This window comes from Schistocerca americana, chromosome 2, assembly GCF_021461395.2.
Source record: "Schistocerca americana isolate TAMUIC-IGC-003095 chromosome 2, iqSchAmer2.1, whole genome shotgun sequence".
NCBI lineage: Eukaryota > Metazoa > Arthropoda > Insecta > Orthoptera > Acrididae > Schistocerca > Schistocerca americana.
In genome coordinates, this window is record NC_060120.1 from 788,799,185 (window position 1) to 788,820,877 (window position 21,693).

At 41.8% G+C, this 21,693-nt stretch overlaps 1 protein-coding gene across 1 annotated transcript in view; it reads left to right on the forward strand.

Annotated features, from left to right (window-relative positions):
- Window positions 1-21,693, forward strand: part of LOC124595233 (transmembrane protein KIAA1109) — a 509,204-nt gene that overhangs the window by 15,866 nt on the left and 471,645 nt on the right. The window contains exon 2 of the mRNA XM_047133891.1: window positions 11,604-11,863. Coding sequence (XP_046989847.1) covers window positions 11,632-11,863 — 232 coding nt within the window. The 5' untranslated portion in view covers window positions 11,604-11,631. The remainder of the gene's footprint in view (window positions 1-11,603; window positions 11,864-21,693) is intronic.

Consider the following 21,693-nt stretch of genomic DNA (forward strand, 5'->3'; position numbering starts at 1 on the left):
GGAGAATGATCATCTTGGCACTCCATTCACAGAGGAAGAAATGAAAACTGCTGTTCATAGGATGAAAAAGTAACAAAGCTGCGGGCTTGAATGACATGAGATGAAAGCAGATAAAGAACTTTGGCCCTGTAACTATCAATTGTACCCTGAACATGATGTGCAGTTGTGTTGCTGGAATCATAATCCCAAGGATCTGGCACAAGGGAAAAGTCATGGCAGGCAAAGAACTGAATAACCCCAAGAACTTCAGACCGGTATCACTTCTGTGCCATCTATTCCATCTATTTAAAGTTCTAGAGAGAATAGTTTTGAATCGAATTTGTCTGTCAGCAGGAAGATCAGTAAAGAACAGTCAGGTTTCAAATAGGGAAAGTCATGTACTAGCCATATGCTGCTTAGCCCAGATAATCGAGGAAGTGTATAAAAGAAAGCCTTTACCAATCTTACAACTGCTTATGATTGTTTAAATGTGGGGGGAGGGGTGGGGGGTCATAGTACATAGTATTTTCTTAGAATCATCATTTAAGCCAGTCCACAAAACTTTGAAGTAGGGTTTCTCCAGATAGTTTACGTCTAAGTGGTACACAACAACTAAGGACTACTGACTAACGCAGTTTATTCAGTGTTTGCTGCAGAACAGATGATTTTTCTTTTTTTTTTTTTAATTTTTTTTTTGTCACTGTAAGTGGCAGAGATAGTTTACGCAGAATGCAGAAAAATGTTCTTCCCTTGGGAATGTGTTGGCTCCAATACTATACACTACTGGCCATTAAAGTTGCTACACCACGAAGATGACATGCTACAGACGTGAAATTTAACTGGCAGGAAGAAGATGCTGTGATATGCAAATGATTAGCTTTGCAGAGCATTCACACAAGGTTGGCGCTGGCGGCGACACCTACAACGTCCTGACATGGGGAAAGTTGCCAACCGATTTCTCATACACAAACGACAGTTGACTGGCGTTGCCTGGTGAAACATTGTTGTGATGCCTCGTGTAATGAGGAGAAATGCGTACCATCATGTTCCCAACTTTGATAAAGGTCTGATTGTAGCCTATCGCGATTGCGGTTTATCGTATCGCGACATTGCTGCTCACGTTGGTCAAGATCCAATGACTGTTAGCAGAATATGGAATTGGTGGGTTCAGGAGGGTAATACGGAACGCCGTGCTGGATCCCAACGGCCTCGTATCACTAGCAGTCAAGATGACAGGCATCTTATCCGAATGGCTGTAACGGACCGTGCAGCCACGTCTGATCCCTGGGTCAACAGATGGAGACGCTTGCAAGACAACAACCATCTGCACGAACAGTTCGACGAAGTTTGCAGCAGCATGGACTATCAGCTCGGAGACCGTGGCTGCGGTTACCCTTGACGCTGCATCACAGACAGGAGTGCCTGCGATGGTGTACTCAACGACAACCTGGGTGCACGAATGGCAAAACATAATTTTTTCGGATGAATCCAGGTTCTGTTTACAGCACCATGATGGTCGCACCTGTGTTTGGCGACATCGCGATGAACGCACATTGGAAGTGTGTATTCGTCATCGCCATAGTGGAGTATCACCCGGCGTGATGGTATGGGATGCCATTGGTTACACGTCTCGGTCACCTCTTGTTCACATTGATGGACTTTGAACAGTGGACGTTACATTTCAGATGTGTTACGACCTGTGGATCTACCCTTCATTCGATTCCTGGGAAACTCTACATTTCAGCTGGATAATGCACAACCGCACGTTGCAGGTGCTGTACAGGCCTTTCTGGATACAGAAAATGTTCGACTGCTGCCCTGGGCAGCACATTCTCCAGATCTCTCACCAATTGAAAACGTCTGGTCAATGATGGCCGAGCAACTGGCTCATAACAATACACCAGTCACTACTCTTGATGAACTGTGGTATCATGTTGAAGCTGCATGGGCAGCTGTACCTATACACGCCATCCAAGCTCTGTTTGACTCAATGCCCAGGCGTATCAAGGCCGTTATTATGGCCAGAGGTGGTTGTTCTGGGTACTGATTTCTCAGGATCTATGCACCCAAATTGCGTGAAAATGTAATCCCACGTCAGTTCTAGTATAATATATTTGTCCAATGAATACCCGTTTATCATCTGCATTTTTGATTGGTGTAGCAATTTTAATGGCCAGTAGTGTATAATCTATATAACAATGATCAGCCATTAGAACACTGGCACCTGATTCTTCATTTATGCAGAGGACCAGCTTTTGTTGCTCAGCAATCAACATTTGAGGAAGGAGAATCCAAGCTAACATATGCCCTCAAAGAACTTGCTGTCTACTATGATGCCAACCACTTGAATCAAATCCGGATAAAACTCTCTCTCTCTCTCTCTTTCTCTTTTTTAAGTGTGTGCATTCCACCTACACAATAAGGAGGCGAGAAGAAAGCTGAATGTCATCTGGAAAGGACACTGTCTAAATCACTGTGTACACCTCCAATGCCAAGAGTTAAAAGTTGGATCGTGTCTTGACAGAAAGTGTGCAGCAGGAACAGTCTTATCTACAAACTGACGAACACCCAATTGGGGGTGCAACCCACCATCCCCCACATATCAGCACTTGCTGTGTGTCTTTGAGTAAACACATGCCAACCAAGGACTCTGCACATGCTAACCAAGAAGAGCCATATCATGAAGAGCTGCATCAGTGGCCCTTCACGAGACTCAGTTTATATAGTCACCAGGTGCCTAAGACCAACACCAGTCAATAAGATCTTTTCACTCTTGGGGGTAGCACCTCCAGATGTAAGAAGACAAGTAGCAACAGAGAATGAAAGGAAGAAGCGAGAAACAGATCCAAGTCATCCATTGATCAGAACTCATGCTTATCTGGCATGATTGATATCCAGAAAAAACTTCGTACTTACAAACGCACCAGTTCCAACTTCAGTAGAAGCCTGCTGAAATGGACTGTGGAGAACAAAGTCTCCTGGAGGATTATGGACAGCAAAAGTGAAGTTACTATCAGGCTGCCACCTCCAGTATGGGAACTGGAAGAGCCTCAACAGGTTGAGAGTGGGTGACAAGAGTAATTTGAAGAATGTGGTACCAGTGGTGATGATGAATTTTGTGAATGATGGGCAAGGCGGGACTCTTAAGTGGATGTTGATTTGCAGTAATTGAGTGAATCCTGTGACATAAAGACTTGCTTGCAGGGAATGACTGTGCTGTTCTGGCTGCTGAACATTCGCCCCATAAAGTTTGATATTCCCTGTATTTAATATTGTAATGTAGTTTTAGATTATAATGTGTTGGACTCAGATAAATAGATAAAAAAAGAAAGCATTTTATGCTCATGCTTATGACCTCGCTAGAAACCAAAAAACTGCTTTGTTGGGATCAACATAGGTACTGCAGGCCCCTCAGTTTATTCATTTATGAGATACCTAATGGATCAAGTAATGGTGCCAAATTGATGCTGTGTTCCATTATTTTCATTTCAAAATTACGACCCTGGGAATAAAGTGTGAATGTACAGGATATCGGAGCAGCTTTGGACTGAAGAATTCATAGCAGACAAAACACAGTATATGTTGCTCTCGATAAGATGCTAAAGGAACTTTGTTCATAACCTGGGAAATACTTACAGAAATTTTATTAGTATACAAAGGCAGCATTTTGTCATTGAAGATGTCAGTGGTTTGTTGTATTATATAATGATGCTTTGAATGAAGTCAAAATCTCCAGGTTGATATTTGCAGATGATGCTGTTGTGAGCAAAGAAGTTGCATCAGAAAGATGTAACAAAATGCCCATCAACCTGCAGAGAATTGATTGATGCTTATATTAGGACTTTCAGCTGGGACTCAGATTAAACAGTTGTAACATATTTTAAGTATCTGCACAGGTGTGGCAACTCTGCTACTCCAGACTGCTGGCATGGGTACTTCACAGTCTGGTGGCGGCTCAATAACAACAGCGAACAGAACCCTGTGAGAGAGGAATAGAAATCTCACAAAGTCAGTCTGTGGGAACAGAAGGTCCCAAACTTCATAGATACATAGATGGGAATAAACTCAGCATGCGGCTGGTGCAGGTGGCTGTTGGCTGAGCTCCACAACAATACTTGGCATGTAAGCACTGGCCTCTCTGATTTACTGCTGCTGACAGATAAACACCTCCGTCATTCCACATTGTACATGCCACATACACCCTGCTGGTTTCCACACATTTCCACTTTGTTGCCACACCATTTCGTCTACTTCCATTGCAATGTCTGCTTTCAGGGATACTTAACATATTGTATGTAAATGGACAGAAATATCCGTTATTCTTTAGTTACACCATTGGCAGCCTGTCACTGAAAAGTCATGACTAAAATATCTGGTGTTATGTATCTCAAATATTTTAATGTTGAACTGTCATCTCTAAGTAGTTATAGCAAAGGCCAATAGCAGACTGAGAATCAGTGGAAGAATGCTAAAGAAATAGTGAGGAGACATATTATAAAACCATTGTTCAATTGATTCTTGACAGTTTCTTGTCAGTATGGTAACCGTACCAGGTTAGACTAATGGCCAAGGTATGGAATAGTTCACATTTAATTAAAAATTTGTTTAGGTATTATTGTAGTCTTCAGTCCGAAGACTGGCTAGATGCAGCTCTCCACAATGGTCTATCGTGTGCAAATCTCTTCATCTCTACATAACGTTCATCCATTCGAACCTGCTTACTTTATTCTAACTTTGGTCTGCCTCTACAGTTTTTACTACCCACACTTCTCTGCTTCATTACATTGACGAGTCTTTGAGGGCCTTCAGGATGTGTACTATCAACTGACTCCTTCTTTTTGTTACATTGTGCCATAAATTTAATTTCATCTCAGTTCCATTCAGTGTGTCCTCATTAGTTATTTGCTCTACACATCTTCAGCATTCTTCTGTAGCACCACTTTTAAAAAGCTTGATTCTCCTCCTGGCTGAACTGTTTTATTGTCCATGCTTCAGTTCCTTACAAGGCTACACTCCAGCCAAACGCCTTCAGAAAAGACGTACAAACATTTAAATTTATATTTGATACTGTCAAATTTCTCTTTTACACAAATACTTCACTTGCTATTGCCAGTCTGCATTTTGTGTAATCTCTGCTTCAACTATCATCAGTTATTTTGCTAGCATAGGAGACTCATGAAGATACAAACCAAGTTCAATGGCTGTTGCTACAAGAAAGGAATTGTGTTTCATGGAGGCACTTGCTGTTAAATTCAAGGATGCATGTTCCAACAATTGACATAGTACAACCCTGCCATTTGTATATCAAGCAATCACCACTGTGATAAAACAAAACAAAAATCTACTTTGTACAGGGTGGCACTCTTTTTTTGCCCAGCATTTGTGAATGAAACTTCTGGGCAAGGGAAAATTGTAATGTCATGTACCCTCCACTGCAAGACATACATTTGCCTTTAAAATAAAAATGTAGGTGTATGGCATTCATAACAGTTTGGAAGTTTATAACTGTATAAGTTTTCTCCTGTGTTGGTACAATGAATACGGACATAACACACCTGAAGGGAAGTGGAAAAACCAGCAGATGCTCAGAAATATCTAAATACAAGACAGATCATGGAGTGAGAAATTAACATTTCTTGCTACTAGTTCCTCTTCCTGTGGCAGTCTTATCAAAAGCCTTATACCATTCGACATTAAATGACAAAGACACAGGGTATCATCTCAGTAGGTCATGGAATCATGAATCCAGTGCTGGAATACTATAGACCAGAGTATGATGTAACAAGATAACTAAGTCACCTACTTTGGACGTTTGCTTTGAGAACTCCATGTGATGGACTTAGGCCATTTACCTATTTTCGTTTGCTTTGCTTTCCACACAGTGTTTTGCTAAAACAAAAAATAGTCTACATCAGTTTCCTGACTATTCACATTGAGGAGTGTCTGCGTTGTTAACAATTTTAACAACACATCATTGTATAAAAGTAAAGTATCACAAATAAGTATAATATGTAAGGTATTTAATACGAGGGTTGACTGAAAAGTAATGCCTCCATCATCGTAACTCTTCAACAGTTGGCAGCATTGGTATGCAGCAGGTACTGCCTTGTTCCGTAGCCTCTTCTCTACAGTTCCAGTTGGCGGGAAGCCTTAGCATTGAACGATTGTGGTGTTACAATGTAAAGTATGGAACCCTGTGCAGACAGTTGGACAATGCAATCTAAGCAATGTGCAGTCATTGAATTCTTGACAGCAGACAGTATCACCCCAAAGGAGATTCATCAGGAATGAAAGCAGTTTATGGTGATTGTGTTGATGTGCATACTGTGCATCGTTGGGCGAGTAAGTTTAAAGATGTTGAGGTGGGAACATCTGATCTGCGTGACAAACAAAGAGTTGTACGTCCTGTGACAACAACCACCGAGTTTCACAAGTAAAATGTGGACAGATTGATTCAGGATGATCATCGTATCACTCAGAGAGACATTGCAATCAGAATCGGCATTTCACAATAACGTGTGGGTCACATTATTGCTTTTCTTGGCTATCGGAGGATCTGTGGACGATGGGTACCTCGTGTGCTGACTCCTGAAATGAAAGCACACAGACTTGAAATTTGCCAGGAACTCCACTCGCGTTATGAGATTGAAGGTGACGCCTTTCTCCATTCAGTTGTGACAGGAGACTAAACGTGGGTACAACATTATGACCCGGAGACGAAATGTCAGTCTATGGAATATCAACACAAAGACACGCCCCAGAAAAAGAAATTCAAGATGCAGCCCTCAGCTGGAAAAATCATGGCCACAGTGTTCTGGGACACAGATGGTGTTATCCATGTTGATTTCCTTGATAGTGGAACAGCAATAAATTCAGTGTTACATCCCAACGCTGCGAACTCTGAAACGATGGCCTAACAAGGGTCTGAAAGGAAAAGGGAAATGTTTTCCTGCAGTATGACAATGCCAAACCACACACTTCATGTGCCACCACAGCAGAACTTCAAAGACTGAATCTTACCACCGTACGGCACCCTCCGTACAGTCCAGATTTAGCAACTCTGACTTCCATCTGTTCCCAATAATGAAAGACAATCTGTGGGGACATCATTATGCTTCTGATGAAGACATTGAGGGAACTATGAGACTGTGGTTGCAGAAACAGTGTCAACTTCTTCCATGACGGCTTCAGAAAACTTGTTCATCGTTGGCAGAAATGTATCCAATTGGCTGGTGATTATGTGGAAAAGTGAATATTGGCAATTAGAGATCACATTCTAGGGATTATTTCTGCGTTTGATTTATTAAAATATTCCCATCCAAACCCAGCTAATGAAGATGGAGGCATTACATTTCACTCAGCCCTTGTATATTGTAATTTCCTTTTCTTCGGTGCATTGTTTAATGTATTATTCATTTCTTGGTATAAGAATTTTGCTGCAGTGTTTATGACTGCAAGTAAAGGAAAATGAGGGTTTGAGGTTGTAACTTTGAGGCACTTATCTCATTACACCGACCTTCCACCTTCTCTTCCCACATTCCCTTTCCATCTCTGTGTTTATTCTCTGCTTAATTGTCTGTAAAGAACCTTATGTTTCCAATGGTGAAAGTATTACATGTACAAACTATGAAATGTTTTGCATCTAAGCTTCAGCTGGACTACCTTTCGTAACTGTCCTATTTGATTTAGTGTGTTGCTTGTGTGTGATGACTGGTTTTTCTTTGTTTGACCCAGATATCTGGAATTGTTGTCCCTGTTCATCCTGCTGCTTATTGATCAAAATAAAAGAAAAATTATCAGATTTTGTTAATACTCTTAAGAAAGCAATACATGGCATTACTGAGGATTGTAATGAAATGGATGGAAACTAAAATATCATTGGAAATAAGACTTTAAGGCAAGAGATTGACTTCTTGCAACCAAAAGTTTGATTTTTTGTGACTAAAGATTGACTTTTTGAACCTGCGCTATGTGAACCTTAATTTCAGTATCCTGGGGTGCTTCCAGTAACAAATCTATACTAATAATGTAATTGTAAAAACTGTTGTGTCTGAACACACTTACCTCCAAACTGCTAGATGAATTTTCATTGTGTTTTCACAGGTAACTGTGGCCTAGCTTGAGTTAATGTATAGGCTTTATTTCATCAAAATCAGATTACGGGAGCAGAAAGGTATTGTAATTTAAAGTTTTATGAGTCTGCTCTGCTTAGTAGTTTGAATGTGTACTTTAGTGGTGATGTAGTACACCAAAGAACCAATAGGTGGCACTCTTACTTTTTATATCTTAGGGACAGAAGTATTTTCAGAAGTTTATGTTAGTGACAGAAGTAAGTGCTCTTTATGAATACAAACTTACATTGAGTTAACTTGACTAGGAAATACATATTTACTGATTTCGCTTTGTGTATAAAAACTTAATGAGAATTGCTTTGCTTCTTTTGATAGGTTTCATATATATTTGACTTTTGACTAGGAAAAAAAACTAACTTATTGACAAAGCAGTCCTATAAGGATTGCATTTCCACTGATTGAGTTATGAAACCCTAAAAAGTAATGGAATGCAGAGGCCCTTCTTTAATTTCAATTGCAAAGCATGGGTTTATAGCTAATCACATAATAAAACATGTAGAAGAAAAAGACTTTCAGAATAAAATTACTATCAAATAAATATAAAAAGCTCTATCAACCAGATGGTGGTAGATATACACATAACCAAAATATGTCAAAATATTACTTATGAAACCCGAGTTTCTTTCATTTTTGAAAAGAAGAGAAAATGCTGGAAAAAAATATAATCGTTCAGTAATTCAATTGGAAAGCCATGGCAGGTAAAAAAAGGTAACAGTTGATTTAAATGTAGGGGGGGGGGGGCAGAGTGGGGGAGGGGTAGGTAGGTAGCAGAGTTACAAGACTGGTTTTTGGCACTGATGCATCCACTGCGACGCTAGTGGGAGGGGAATTACATTTGACACACAATCAAGTGAAGTAGTGACTTGGGAGAGGGAGGTGTTGTAGAACATAGGAAGAGGGAGACAGCTGAGAGAAGATTGTGAGTGTAGAATGAGTGAAATGAGGGGCATGGTGTCAGGAGAAGTGGTGCGGATATTGAGTGTACGAGAGAGTGTAACAAGGATGATTGCAGAACAGTGTGTGGTACAGACAGTTCTCCATGCAGAGTTTTGCTCAACAGAAGACATGTTGTGAATCATACTATTGTTGCCTGCTTTGTGAAGAATGGAAAGCTTCTCGTTTAGAAAGAAGCTTTGAGATCCATCATCAATTAAAAAAGTGTAAAATAATTCCATTAACGTCATTGATAAAAATTTATTCATACTAAAATTTATGTACAATCTTCATACAAATTTTATGTTGCTTCATTATTATTATGGATAAGCAGCAAATGTGTAATTTACTCACTATACATTTCACAGATGCCCATTAGTATTTTTTATGACATTTTTTATATTAGCCATGTAGGGCAAACTCATTTTGTGCAAATTAACTCACAGTTTTTGCCAATAGTTAGGTCACCAGACGTGATACAATTCTGAATTGACAATTAACATGCTAAATAGTATTAAGGTAACAATATTGTAATCACAGACCATCTGATTGTATAAAACAACCCTGACTCAGAAGCATTCTAAACAGTATGATATTCACTCTTAACATACTGTATTCATAAAGTGATTATCACTTTTTGGAAAAATTATCTTCATAACTTCCCAACATACAGTCCTTCAGATTGTGTGCTGATGCATCTTCTCCGAACATTTCATTTACAGTGTACTGGTTCCTACTCTCTACCTCAACACACTACTTGAGTGGGCTAGATGCAGGAATCATACTCTACAGGAAGGAATTCTCATCTTGGAATTCTGGTAAAGGTTTTCAGCAATTTGTCGTAAACATATTAGGTGAATATCAGGTTGGTTGTTTCAAGAAACGTGTGATGAACTTGTTTCTCCATCTTTGTTCAATTTGGGCTTCTGCCAGTCTTAAATGACGTTGACTGTAGTGATATATTAAACCCTAAGCTTCCTTATCCAGGAACGTGGAGAACAGTGTTTATAGACAGATGCCACATTACATTTCTTCCCTTGGATTAATGTGACACTGTGGTGTTTGGGAGTCCACCTGTCTGCAGAAACAACTGCTGAATTTTCAAGAGCAGTTTCTTTCATCAGGTAGTGACTTACCAATGACAATGTGACAACTCCATAAAGGAGTAGTTTATGAAAACTTTGAAAATAGACATGGTCACTTTAGAAGATTTGAAGCAGATTATATGGATGGATCCTTTCGCTTTTTGGGAACTTCTTAAGCCCCTGTCAACAACACATTGAACAGTTAACTTTCTTGTAGAAGGATGATTAGTTTGGTATCCACCAACAGCAGCTACTTCTGTGGGAAAGACTCCCACATAAGGTGATGAGAAGTAAATAAGTACGTCAAGAAATCTTGTGTTTCTATAGGGAGATTCACTTTTCTTCAGTCGGTGTCTGGAGATTTAATCTGGTCTCTTTTCTAGTAATTTTGGCAGGAACAAAAGAAACACCTACACGAATACTCCAAAAGCCACTGTATAATACAAGTGGAGGAGACATCCTACCATTGTTAACAGTTTTCTCTCCTATTTTGTCTGCATATTGAGCAAGGGAAAAATGCCTGTCTAACTGCCACTGTATACACCCTGATCTCTTACATTTTTAACATGATCCCTGTGTGAGATATGTATTGGACTTTGCAGCATAATGGTCATAGTTGTCTTTGTATACAAGGTCTCTAAATTTATCCAGCAGAGTTTCACAAGAACAATGTTATATTTCGGTCAAGGCTTCCTGTTACATCTGAATGTTTCTGTTATACTTTCATATGGGCTATACTGACTATTACAGTCCTAGCAGCACTTCTCTGAATTCATTCGATGCCTGATACATTTCCTAATTAGTTGTTTACTTTCTTATAAAAGTACATATTTATGTAAGAGAGAAGGCAGCAGACTGTAAAATTCTTGAGAATGCATCATGAAAACCTGTCATGATTTATTACATACTACACATCTGCAAATAAATTGCGTAGTTTGGCATGTGCTGTGATAATCTTAGCTGATAAAACAAACACGTTCACAAGAAAAATTGTATACCATAACAATTTTGAATCTGTGGTGACAATGACATTATTTCTTGGGGAAAAACAGGAAAAATGAAAGAGTATTCATCTCATAAAAAGAGCACGTGTGAGAAATTTGCAAAGAGAGACCATGAGTGCATTGTCATCCATTGTTAAAGAGATGTAAATATTTTAAGTGTTTTGTCCCTCCACATGTATATAAAATAATCTTAACCATGTAAAAAGATAAAACGTCTGCAAATATCTTCTGCCAGTGAGTTATGATTTGATATATTTTGTTTAATAATAAAAATAGCTGCACAAATTGATTTTATTCATTATGACACATGTTCTTTGGATAAACATGATCAATTCAATATAAATTTATATGATAGCTTTTTGGCCTTATTTAGAGTTATTATTTTAATTTTATACCATTATTCTAATTACAAAAAATACCATGTGCATTATTTGTAGCAACTAACAGTAATACATTTTTTTTCTTCATAGGCTACACCCGAGTCTTTTTGTAACTACAATGGTACTATTCAATATGGACACCATGGAGATCGAGCCCCGCCCAGCATTTTTGAACCAAACTACCAAATTGGATGAAATTGCAATGGACAAAAATTTCTTTTGGCTTTTGTGTTCACTTTTGTCATCTGTTGTTTGGGTTGTTTATATCACATATTATAATTCAAGAGTAATTGGTTATTTCATCACACGACTCTTGAATCGCTTTATCACAGATGGATACATGCATGTGGGTATGTAAAACATAATTTGTTATAATGTAACTGATAAGTGAGACACATATTTACTCATTTTGAATAGATGTATTATGTTTCTAATGAAACAAAAATATGTGAATATAAATTAGTGTGTTTCTTTGTGGGCTTGTATTTTATTATTTTTAGAGATTTAACAGATTAAATAATAGTTTTTCGACAATATTACTGCTCACCATCATTGAGTTGCAGAGAGGCACTCTGAAAAGACTTAAAAAGCTGAGCTTTTGGCTAAAGCCTTCGTCAGAAAGGAAAACAGCCGCCCCCCTTTCCCCCCATACACACACACACACACACACACACACACACACACACACACACACACATATTCACATTTGCAGAAGTAAGTGCACCTCGCACCCATGTGACCGCTAGCTCTGGAGGCCTGCCTGAAGCTGATGCCATTACGTTTCCTCTTCCCTTGGGAGAATTTGTCCTCTGAATTTTCAGATGCTTCTGAAACTTTGAATTGCTAAAACAACATGGAGCTACTATACCTGCAGCTTCCCAGCTGCACGTGCAGTGCACTCTTTCCCATACCACTGTTTACACTTTATACACTGTCTGCCCTTCTTCCCTGTACACTTGATCACATTGTATATGCCAGCTGGCATAAACCCAGAAAGTTCCTTCACTTTGGTTAAACATTGTTGTTGATCGTTGGGGTGGTAGATAATGGAGTGGCTGTCAAGTGGGCAGATGGCTGGCTGTCCACCAATGTTGGATGTAGGTAATGCTGACACCCACTCTGATGCTGCTGATTACACTGAAACAACTGTTCTGGCTAATTGCCCATCCTATGTTGCTTACATGTTGTTGAAAAAACTAAGTATGGTCAACTCAGTGGTACCATTCAGGCAGATTGGGTTCTTTGTTGATAGGATTTCAAAAGGATTGTTAGGTAGGTACAGCAGAGCATATGCGAAGTCCAGAGCCAAAGTCTTTGTCATTGTAGCTGGTAGCTGAAAAATCAATCCCAAGATGTCACATTGAGTCCCTTTTAACAGCCTCCCACGATTAAGTAATTCCAATCATTCTGTTCGCCCTGAGTGCCTTTGCTTGAAGCAGATTGTGGCAGCTTCTACTGAGTCATACACTGAGTACACCTAGTGAGCTCCTACTTTCTGAAAATATAAATGGGCAGCAAGGATGTTCTTTGGTCATTACCCACATATCCTGAGGAATAGTTCCATTTAGCATGTACCAATGACAGTTTGTACCACCATGAAGGAGCATACTGTAACCTGCACCTTGTGGCATCGACCCAGCTCTTCATCTTTAATCAACACCTGAGTCTTCCTATACTCTCCTTTACTCTCATATGTACTACAGATTTCCATAAAGTCCCTTGTTCCGCATTTCACCAAATATGGGTGTGCCACATAATATTCATATTTGCTGTTCTTACCTACTATTCCAATCGATCTCTTCTCTGCGCTGGCCTTCCTCTTGATCTTTCATGTATATGACAAGCCTCATGCAGGCAGGCTGTGTGGGTACCACTTGCTCACCTTGTCATGCCACTTTTTCTGTCTTACTCCCTTCTTCCTTTTTTGGTACTAAGACCAGTAGTGGTGGTAAAGCTTCGGGCATGCCCTGAAAGGGTCAGATATGTCCAACGTGGGCAACGGTTGTATGAGTAAGGAGTTGTAACTTCGCATTTTCCAGCAAGATCATCTCAGTCACTTAGCACAGAGTTTACACAAATTTGTTTAGTTTTTCTCTTTGGTTTGTAAGTGCTCATCAACATCACCCACTGTCCTTCACGGTATTAGGTTAATTGCCATTGTCTTTTCCTGTTCAGTCCTGCATTGCGTTGTCCCATTTAGTGCTGCTGTTCTAGGGCCTTTGTGTTCACCTTTTGCACTTGGTGCTATACTATGGTAAAGTTTTCACAAGTTCTGCGCTGATCCACTGTTTTCCCCCACTCTGGGTTTCACTATTTCAGATGGTAATGGCATCTTCCATCCATACGCCATTTTGTAATGTGATAAATCTGTATTGAGTTCTGCACTTCAGAATTATATGCTGCCCCTACTATGTAGGTAATAGCATTATGATGATTTTGACATACTGACACAACATCGTCCCTCTCATCCTGAAAACCTTTTCCATTCTGTCATTTGCTTGTAGGTGTAATGCACTTTTTCTTATTTTGATTTTGTAGCAAAGTTGCTTTATCAGTTCTAACTGGAAGTCAGTACCTTGATCTGTAATCACCATCCATGAGGTACCAAACTTTAATAAACAGTTATTGCTTGCTTGTGCCAATGGCTTGCTGTTTTGGAATAGCCATGATTTCTACAAAGTGTGAAGAGTAATCTATTAGCATTAACACAATGATTCCCTCCAGACGTCTCCCCAAAAGGACGTAAGATGTCCAAACCAATCATTTCAAATGGTTTTCTGTCTTTGGTAACCTCCGCAACAGAATAAGCTGATGACTTAATTTAGCTTGATGTGTGCATGGTACAGAGTTCCTTGTGCTCTGCTCTACATCTTGCATTTGTGTCTGCCTCCAATATTTTTTCTCTACGCATTATTTTATTCTGTCCCTTTAGGAACTCCGTGCACTGCTAATACATGATTCACTTCGTAAAGTAACTGTACCTGTTTTAACATTTCATTTCACAAAGTAACTGATACCATAATATTATTTGTTTACATAACACTGTTGTGCACAATTATGTAAGGTTGCATAACAAGTAGCTTTCAGCCTGTCAGCTGCTTGTGCCTTCTGCTGTTCAAAAGAGGTGAAACACACACAGTTTATCACACATTCTTTCTGACTCAGGCTATCACCATTTCCGTGTGATTTGCCAAATCACTGAATCACCTCAAAATCAAAATCAGTGAGTTTTAGTGCAAAATATATTAACTGACTCCATGGATCTTTTAATCATAGTAACCATCTCAAAGTTGCTGATTTATTATGACCTAGAATTTTCTCCCGTACAAATAACTTTGAAAATATGGTATGCCTTATATGAGACTCAGCATCTCCTTCTCTTTTGCAGAGTAATTATTTTCTGCTCTGTCCAACTGTTGTGAGGAAAAGGTGACCAAGCACAAAGCCAAGAATGCTTCCTCAGTTTTATATATTATTCAGTACTTCCACACTATATGTCACCCTGCTGATGATTGTAGTGGATGGGCAGCATGTTTCGTGCTGAGACAGTGAGGGATGTTGGTGGGTGGCACCCTCGCTGGTGCGAGTCAAGTGTCAGCTCTGCAGTGCATCGAGGCTGGGGAGCTGGCCTAGCAAGCATCGTCTGCAGCCTGAGGCAGCTGGGAGGAAGCCTGTAGGCTTGTGCCCGACACAGGCCCCTGTAAGACTGGGGGGGGGGGGGGGGATCCTGTTCAAAGCCTGGTGAGGCTGTGGCTAATTCTCCTAACCATTGACCGTTGACTTTCATGGAGACTGCACCGGTCAGATGCATGGTGCTGAAAAGATGCTGCTACAAGATGAGCCCTTCAGGCAGGTGTTTTATCACAGGAGCTAGACCCCTGTTGCATAGTCGGCTGTGAAAACACTACGGGTGCTGCACTGCACAGCAGTCCACTCTATCACTGATGATAGAATGCTGCAGTGCAGGGTACTGTGTCAGCACTGTTGTAGTGCCCAGTTGCAGAATTACATCAGTGGTTGACCTGTATATCCCTAGTTAGATTGTGAAGGCCTGCATGAAACTGATGCCACAGCAACACATAACTCTCTAGTAAATGCTGTCACAATTTTTTGTACTATGTTTAAAGTTTTTTCATTGATATTCATTCAATATTATTTAGGAACTGAGGGAATATAAAATTTTAAAATGGAATTCTTTATCTTTATTTGATGTAGTAATTATGTTATGTCTCACTCAGAAAGTCATTGAGTAAGTGTCAGATTACAAATCCATGGGTGCATGGTAGAATTGCTGCTGGTTCTGGACTCTTCTTTTTTTTCTGTCACCACTTCTTTTCTCTTTGTTAGTGTTTTACATATGTGAAACACACTGAGTTGGACTGTAGATTAGAATGCATGTTAGACTGTGAAGATTTTGTTCCACTTGTGAAGACTATCTGCATGTCTTCCACGGTCTGTTTAGATACAGTTAAGGGTAGAGCAAATTTCAAGTGGTCAGATTCAAGGGGTTTCTCCTGCTTGCAGGTCAGTTTTGAACATTGCGGAGGATGGTTTTGTTGTCAATGGCGTTTCTATATATGGATGGCACTGAATTCGGTATCAGTAAAGAAGAATGTGATGTCTTAACCTTAATCTTATTTGTTGCTCAGGAAATATGTCATTCAATATAGGAAGGTCAGGGCTATAAGCAGTTGTCTGGTATTCGCATAGTAGTGTGTCAGCTGACAATCCCCGACTAATGCCACAAAGGTTATGGATAATGTTATTTCTGCTCATGAATTAGAAGATCTTACATGATCCCAAGCTCCGAGGGGCTCGGCATTCATTTGCTTGGTACGGGCTTTTCCCGGGGTTCCTGATCTGGGGACTGGTAAGCGCTGCCTGTCGCCGTAAGCTCTGGGCATGTTTCAGCGACCACTGTGTGGCACGGCGGTGGAACATTGTGTGTCTCAGGGAATGGGGATCTTGGCTTGACCGCCCAGATTGCAAGTATGGAATAAACCTTTCTAAAAACCCCTCAATCTCAAGGTGTGCTGCGTGCTGATGAGATGCATGGCTGTTGAGGTGGAACAGTCGTTAGTGGGCACCCTCTGAGGAACCTGCCCAACCTCAGTTGTATAAGGCTTACTCAGGCACGCAGGGCTCTGTCTGGAATTGACCCTTACTTCCCTAGCTGCTTGTGGGACCGAAATGGCTCCTCTGAAATCCTCTTTTCCTCGTCCCAGCAGAAAGGGTGCGCCGCTGGAATGTTCTAACACCCAGTCTATTAAGAGAGTTCGTGTAGTCAGTCCCCTTGACTCCGGCGCTTCTTTGACAAGTCCAGTCTTTAGTAACAGAATGCATTCTGGTAATCAGAATGTGTTTCTGATAGTGAAATGGAAGGAGGGTAGTTTCGAGAAGGTTTCTTCCTTCTATATACAAAAGGGTTTGGAGGGAATCTGTGGCTCCTTAAAATTGGTGAAGCGCTTGCGCAATGGGACCTTGCTAGTGGAAACTTCCAATTCCCAGCAGGCAGCTAACCTCCAAACTGCTAAATGCCTTTGGGAATATGCCAGAGACACTGAACTGCACAGAACTGAATTATAGCAAAGGTGTTTTGACTTGCCAGGATCCAGTTGACGTTCCCAAGGAGGAACTGCAATGTGAGCGGCTCTGGAAGATATAATTGATGTACAACATATCGTGAAGAGGGTTGATGACAATCTTATCAAATTTGACTCTTTTTATTCTGACCTTCAGTAGCACAAAACTTCCTGAGCATGTTAAGGCTGGCTTCCTTTGCCTTAGTGTGAGACCTTATTTCTCGACCCCAATGCGCTGTTTTAAATGCCAGCGTTTTGGGCATAACACCTTAGGGTGTAAAGGCGAAGCAACTTGTGGCAACTGCGCTAAGGCTGCTCATGAAGGAGTTGGTTGCTCATCTCCAGCCAACTGTATCAATTGCTCTGGAAACCACCCTGTTTGGAGTAGGAACTGCTGAATATTTTTAGAGGAACACATAGACCAGGAAATAAAAACAACCAAGCATATCCCCTATGGTGAAGCCAAAATGATCTACAAGTCAATGCAGCCTCACACATTTGCTACATCTTTTGCATCACTGATTCAGAAGCCTACTCCAAAAGCAGATGCCTCCATGCAGACAGAGGTGGTGAGTGTTGGTACTAACACCTGCTGATCTCAGTGCACTTGCAAGGCAGCCAGTGTTTCAGAGCCTGTAGCCCTTACTTGAACGGCAGACAAAGGTACAGTGGTGAACGTGGGCCAGCCTCTGGCACCTCCAACAGCTGAGGCTGTTCAGAAGCCCAGTATGGCCATTATCACTCCCACGTTGGCTCCACCAAAGCCCAACAAACCACAATAAGCTCCTATAAAGCAGCAACAGCAGGTTAAATCATGTGGTAAACTGTATGACGCTTTTGATGTCGTTTTACATGATGCTTCATCTGACTCTTCCCCAGAGCTGATTGAGTGTGACGTATGTGTGGGGTCATCATCTCGCCCCACGACTGTCCCTCCACCTGCTGCAGTCTCCCCACCCCGTTGGAGAGACAAGATGAAGGTGCTACCCTCATCATAGATGGCTCCCATACTTCAGTGGAACTTGGAGGGGTTCAGGACGCATGAGGAGGAACTTCGTCTATTCTCTCAGTGTAGACCACTGTGTCTGTGTCTCCAGGAGACTTATTTCTATCCATCATACTCCCCTGAGGTACGAGGCTATACACTCCACAAAAAGGACGACCTGCATGGAGAGATAGCTAGAGGAGGAGTGGGTATTTCTGTTAGGATGGACTACAATTCCTCGCCTCTCTCACTTACGATGACCTTAAAAGCTGTTGCTGTATCCGTGCATGTGCGACATCCATTGACTATATGTTCCCTTTACTTGCCCCCACATGATGTACTTGATGAAGAGGCCCTCACCCACCTTCTCACACAGCTCCCCCAGCCATTCATCATCTGTGTGATTTTAATGCCCACAATGTGCTTTGGAGCTCTGCAATTACCTGTCCCAGCAGTAGAGAAATAGTGGTAGAGCAATTGAGAGGCTTCTCCTGTCATCCTATGCCTACTTGCTCAATGTGGGACAGAGCACTCACTTCTGCACAGCGATTGGGTTGTTCTCTGCCATTGATCTCTCACTTTGCTCTCCAGCTCTTGCCCCCAGTGCTCAATGGGAAGTGGTTGCTGACTTGCACTGAAGTGATCACTTCCCGATCTGGAGTCACCTGCCAGAGGGCGTGGGCCTCGAAAGGAAACCGCCATGATGGGTGCTCAGTAGGGATGACTGGACACTTTATAGCCAGTTGGCCCAGTTTGAACACTGTGCCAGTGTTGAAGCATGGGTGGATCATATTACCAAAATGGTTCACCATGCCGCTGCAGCTTCCATTCCACAGGCCACCAGGAAAGGCAATCCATCCCTTGGTGGAGTGCTGAATGCTGCTCTGCAATCAGGACCAGGCATGTGGCTCTGCATAGGTTCCGGTGTCGGCCAACTACTGAGTATCTTGCAGCCTTTCAGGTGGTGAAGGCAAAATGTCGCCGAATTATTCGAGAGAGCGAGAAGAAGTCATGGCAACAGTTCCTGAACACCATTAATCATTCACCAACAGTTCCATTGTGTGGGAGACCATCAGGAGAATTTCTGGGAGAGGAAGGAGGTGCCCCATGGCTGCTGTAATGAATAACAGCACTCTCCACATGGATCCACGAGACATTGCCCAGACTATGGCAGCGTATTTTGTCATGGTTACTGCAACAGCTAGTCAGGATCCGGGTTTCTGGCGCCATAGAGCAGTTGCTGAGAGGTGTAGTCTTGACTTCCAGTCCATCTCAATGAAGTTTACAACTTCCCATTTTCCATGTGGGAGCTGAATTCTGCAGTGTCTGCAGCTTGTGACACATCTCCTGTTAATGACAGGATCCATTACAGTATGCTACGGCACCTTATAAGGCACAACAAAGAAATTCTCCTCGCACTTTTTAATGCCATTTGGGCGTCAGGCCACTTTGCTGACTTGTGACGTGAGGCAGTTTTAATTCCTCTTTTAAAACCTGGGAAAGACCGCACTTGCCCAAGTAGGTACCATAGTGTTGCCCTCACTAGTTGCATGGGAAAGTCCTTGGAGTGGATGGTCAACCACCGCCTTGTCTGCATGTTTGAATCCCGGCAACTCCCCTTAGTCGCTTTCAGTGTGGGTTCAGGAGGTTTCGTTCCACCTTTGATAACCTTGCCCTCCTGGAGGCGGCTATACCACAAGCTTTTGTACACCGTCATCGTCTTCTAGATGTATTTTTTGACATCGAGGGGGCCTACGATACTACTTTGAGGCATCTCATTCTGGAGCAGCTTCACGGATGGGGTTTTCGTGGTTGTCTTCCTCTTTTTATTCAGTCTTTCCTCTCGCCACGATATTTTAGATACAGAATTAGTGACATCCTGTCTGATCACTTTGAGCAGGAGAACGGTGTCCCTCAAGGTGGCGTTTTAAGTGTGACTGTGTTTTCCATAGCTATTAATAGCATTACGTCCATAGTGAAAAGTCCTGTCCAGTGTTCCTTGTTTGTGGATGATTTCTCTGTTTTGCTCTTCTTTAAGCCAGTTGCAACTTACTCTTAGACGTTTGGATGAATGGGTGCAGAAGAGTGGTTTTAAGTTTTCCACTGATAAGTCTGAGTGTGTTCTTTTTCACCATTCTTGTTCAATTTTAACCTTTCCTGAGTTGAGGATGAGGGACACTGTCCTTGCTTTTGAAGACACAGTGAGATTTCTGGGCCCAATTTGTGACTTGAAGCTTACATGGTTACCTCATTATAGAGACCTGAAACAACGGCCACTTAAGACTTTAAGTATTTTAAAATGTCTTAGCCACAGTACATGGGGAGCAGACAGGACTTGTCTGCTCCTGTTTTACAGGGCATTTGTGTGATCTTGGCTCGATTATGGGTGCACGGTGTGTGGGTCTACAAGGCCTTCTTATTTAAAGATGTTGGACGTTGTGCACTATGAAGGGATTAGGTTGCCCACTGGGGCATTCAGAACTAGCCCCATACCAAGCCTCTGTGCAGAGGCTGGTGAACCGCCACTTCATATGTGGCGATGGCTACTTACGGTGTGCCAGATGTGTCAAACTGTGTACACACCATACACACCTGCATACCATACCGTTGCTCATCCTCCTCTGGCACGGAGTTTTCATAACTGGCAACAAGCAACAAGGCCCTTTGGGATTTGCACACAGGATTGCCTCTCTGCAATGGATGTGGCTGGTCTTCATGTTTTCTGCTGCAGTTGGACCAGATTTCCAGGTTGGCTCCTCCAGAGACCTAGACTTATTTTAGATTTGACTAATTTTAAGAAAGATAGTACACCAGATTTTACATTCCAATCTCTGTTTTTTAACATTTTAGATGTGCATCCCGGTTTTACCATCGTTTACACTGATGGCTCCAAACAAGAGAATTTTCTTGGCTGTTCTGTAGTGTTTGCTGATCCTGTTACCAGTATTCACCTCCCTGATGAATAAACCGTTTTTGCAGCGGAGCTCCACGCGCCCTGAAGCCACTGGAGCAGATGAATCGTATTGGGGGCAATTGGTTTCTCATCTGCTCAGATTCTCTTAGTGCCTTACAATCATTGCAGAATCTGTACCCAACTGAGGAGACGGTCCAGCTGATATATGACCAACTGCACTTGCTCCAACGGCGGGGTAAGCAGTTGTTATTCTGCTGGGTGCCAGGTCATGTCGGAATATGTGGCAATGAACAGGCTGGTCGGGCTGCAAAGGAGGCCTACAGAGAACAGGATGTGGTCCAGTGTCCAATTTCCTTGCAGTCTGTTATTTCTGCACTCCACAAGAAGTGCATGGAGTTGTGGGAGGAAGAATGGCTGGCGGTGACGGCCAGTAAACTGCGGTTGGTGAAGTCAACAACTCGGCTATGGCGTTCCTCCTGCTGGTTGCTCAGGTGGGAAGAAGTGACCCTCATGCGTCTTCGGATTGGGCACTGTCCTCTCACACATAGCTTTCTATTACAGCAGGAGGATCCCCCATTTTGTTATGCTTGTGGTGTGCACATCTCTGTCTGCCACATTTTAACAGACTGCATTTTATACCATGATGTAAGGGTAGCAGCACAAATTAATGGGGATCTGCCCTGTATTTTAGCTAATGAT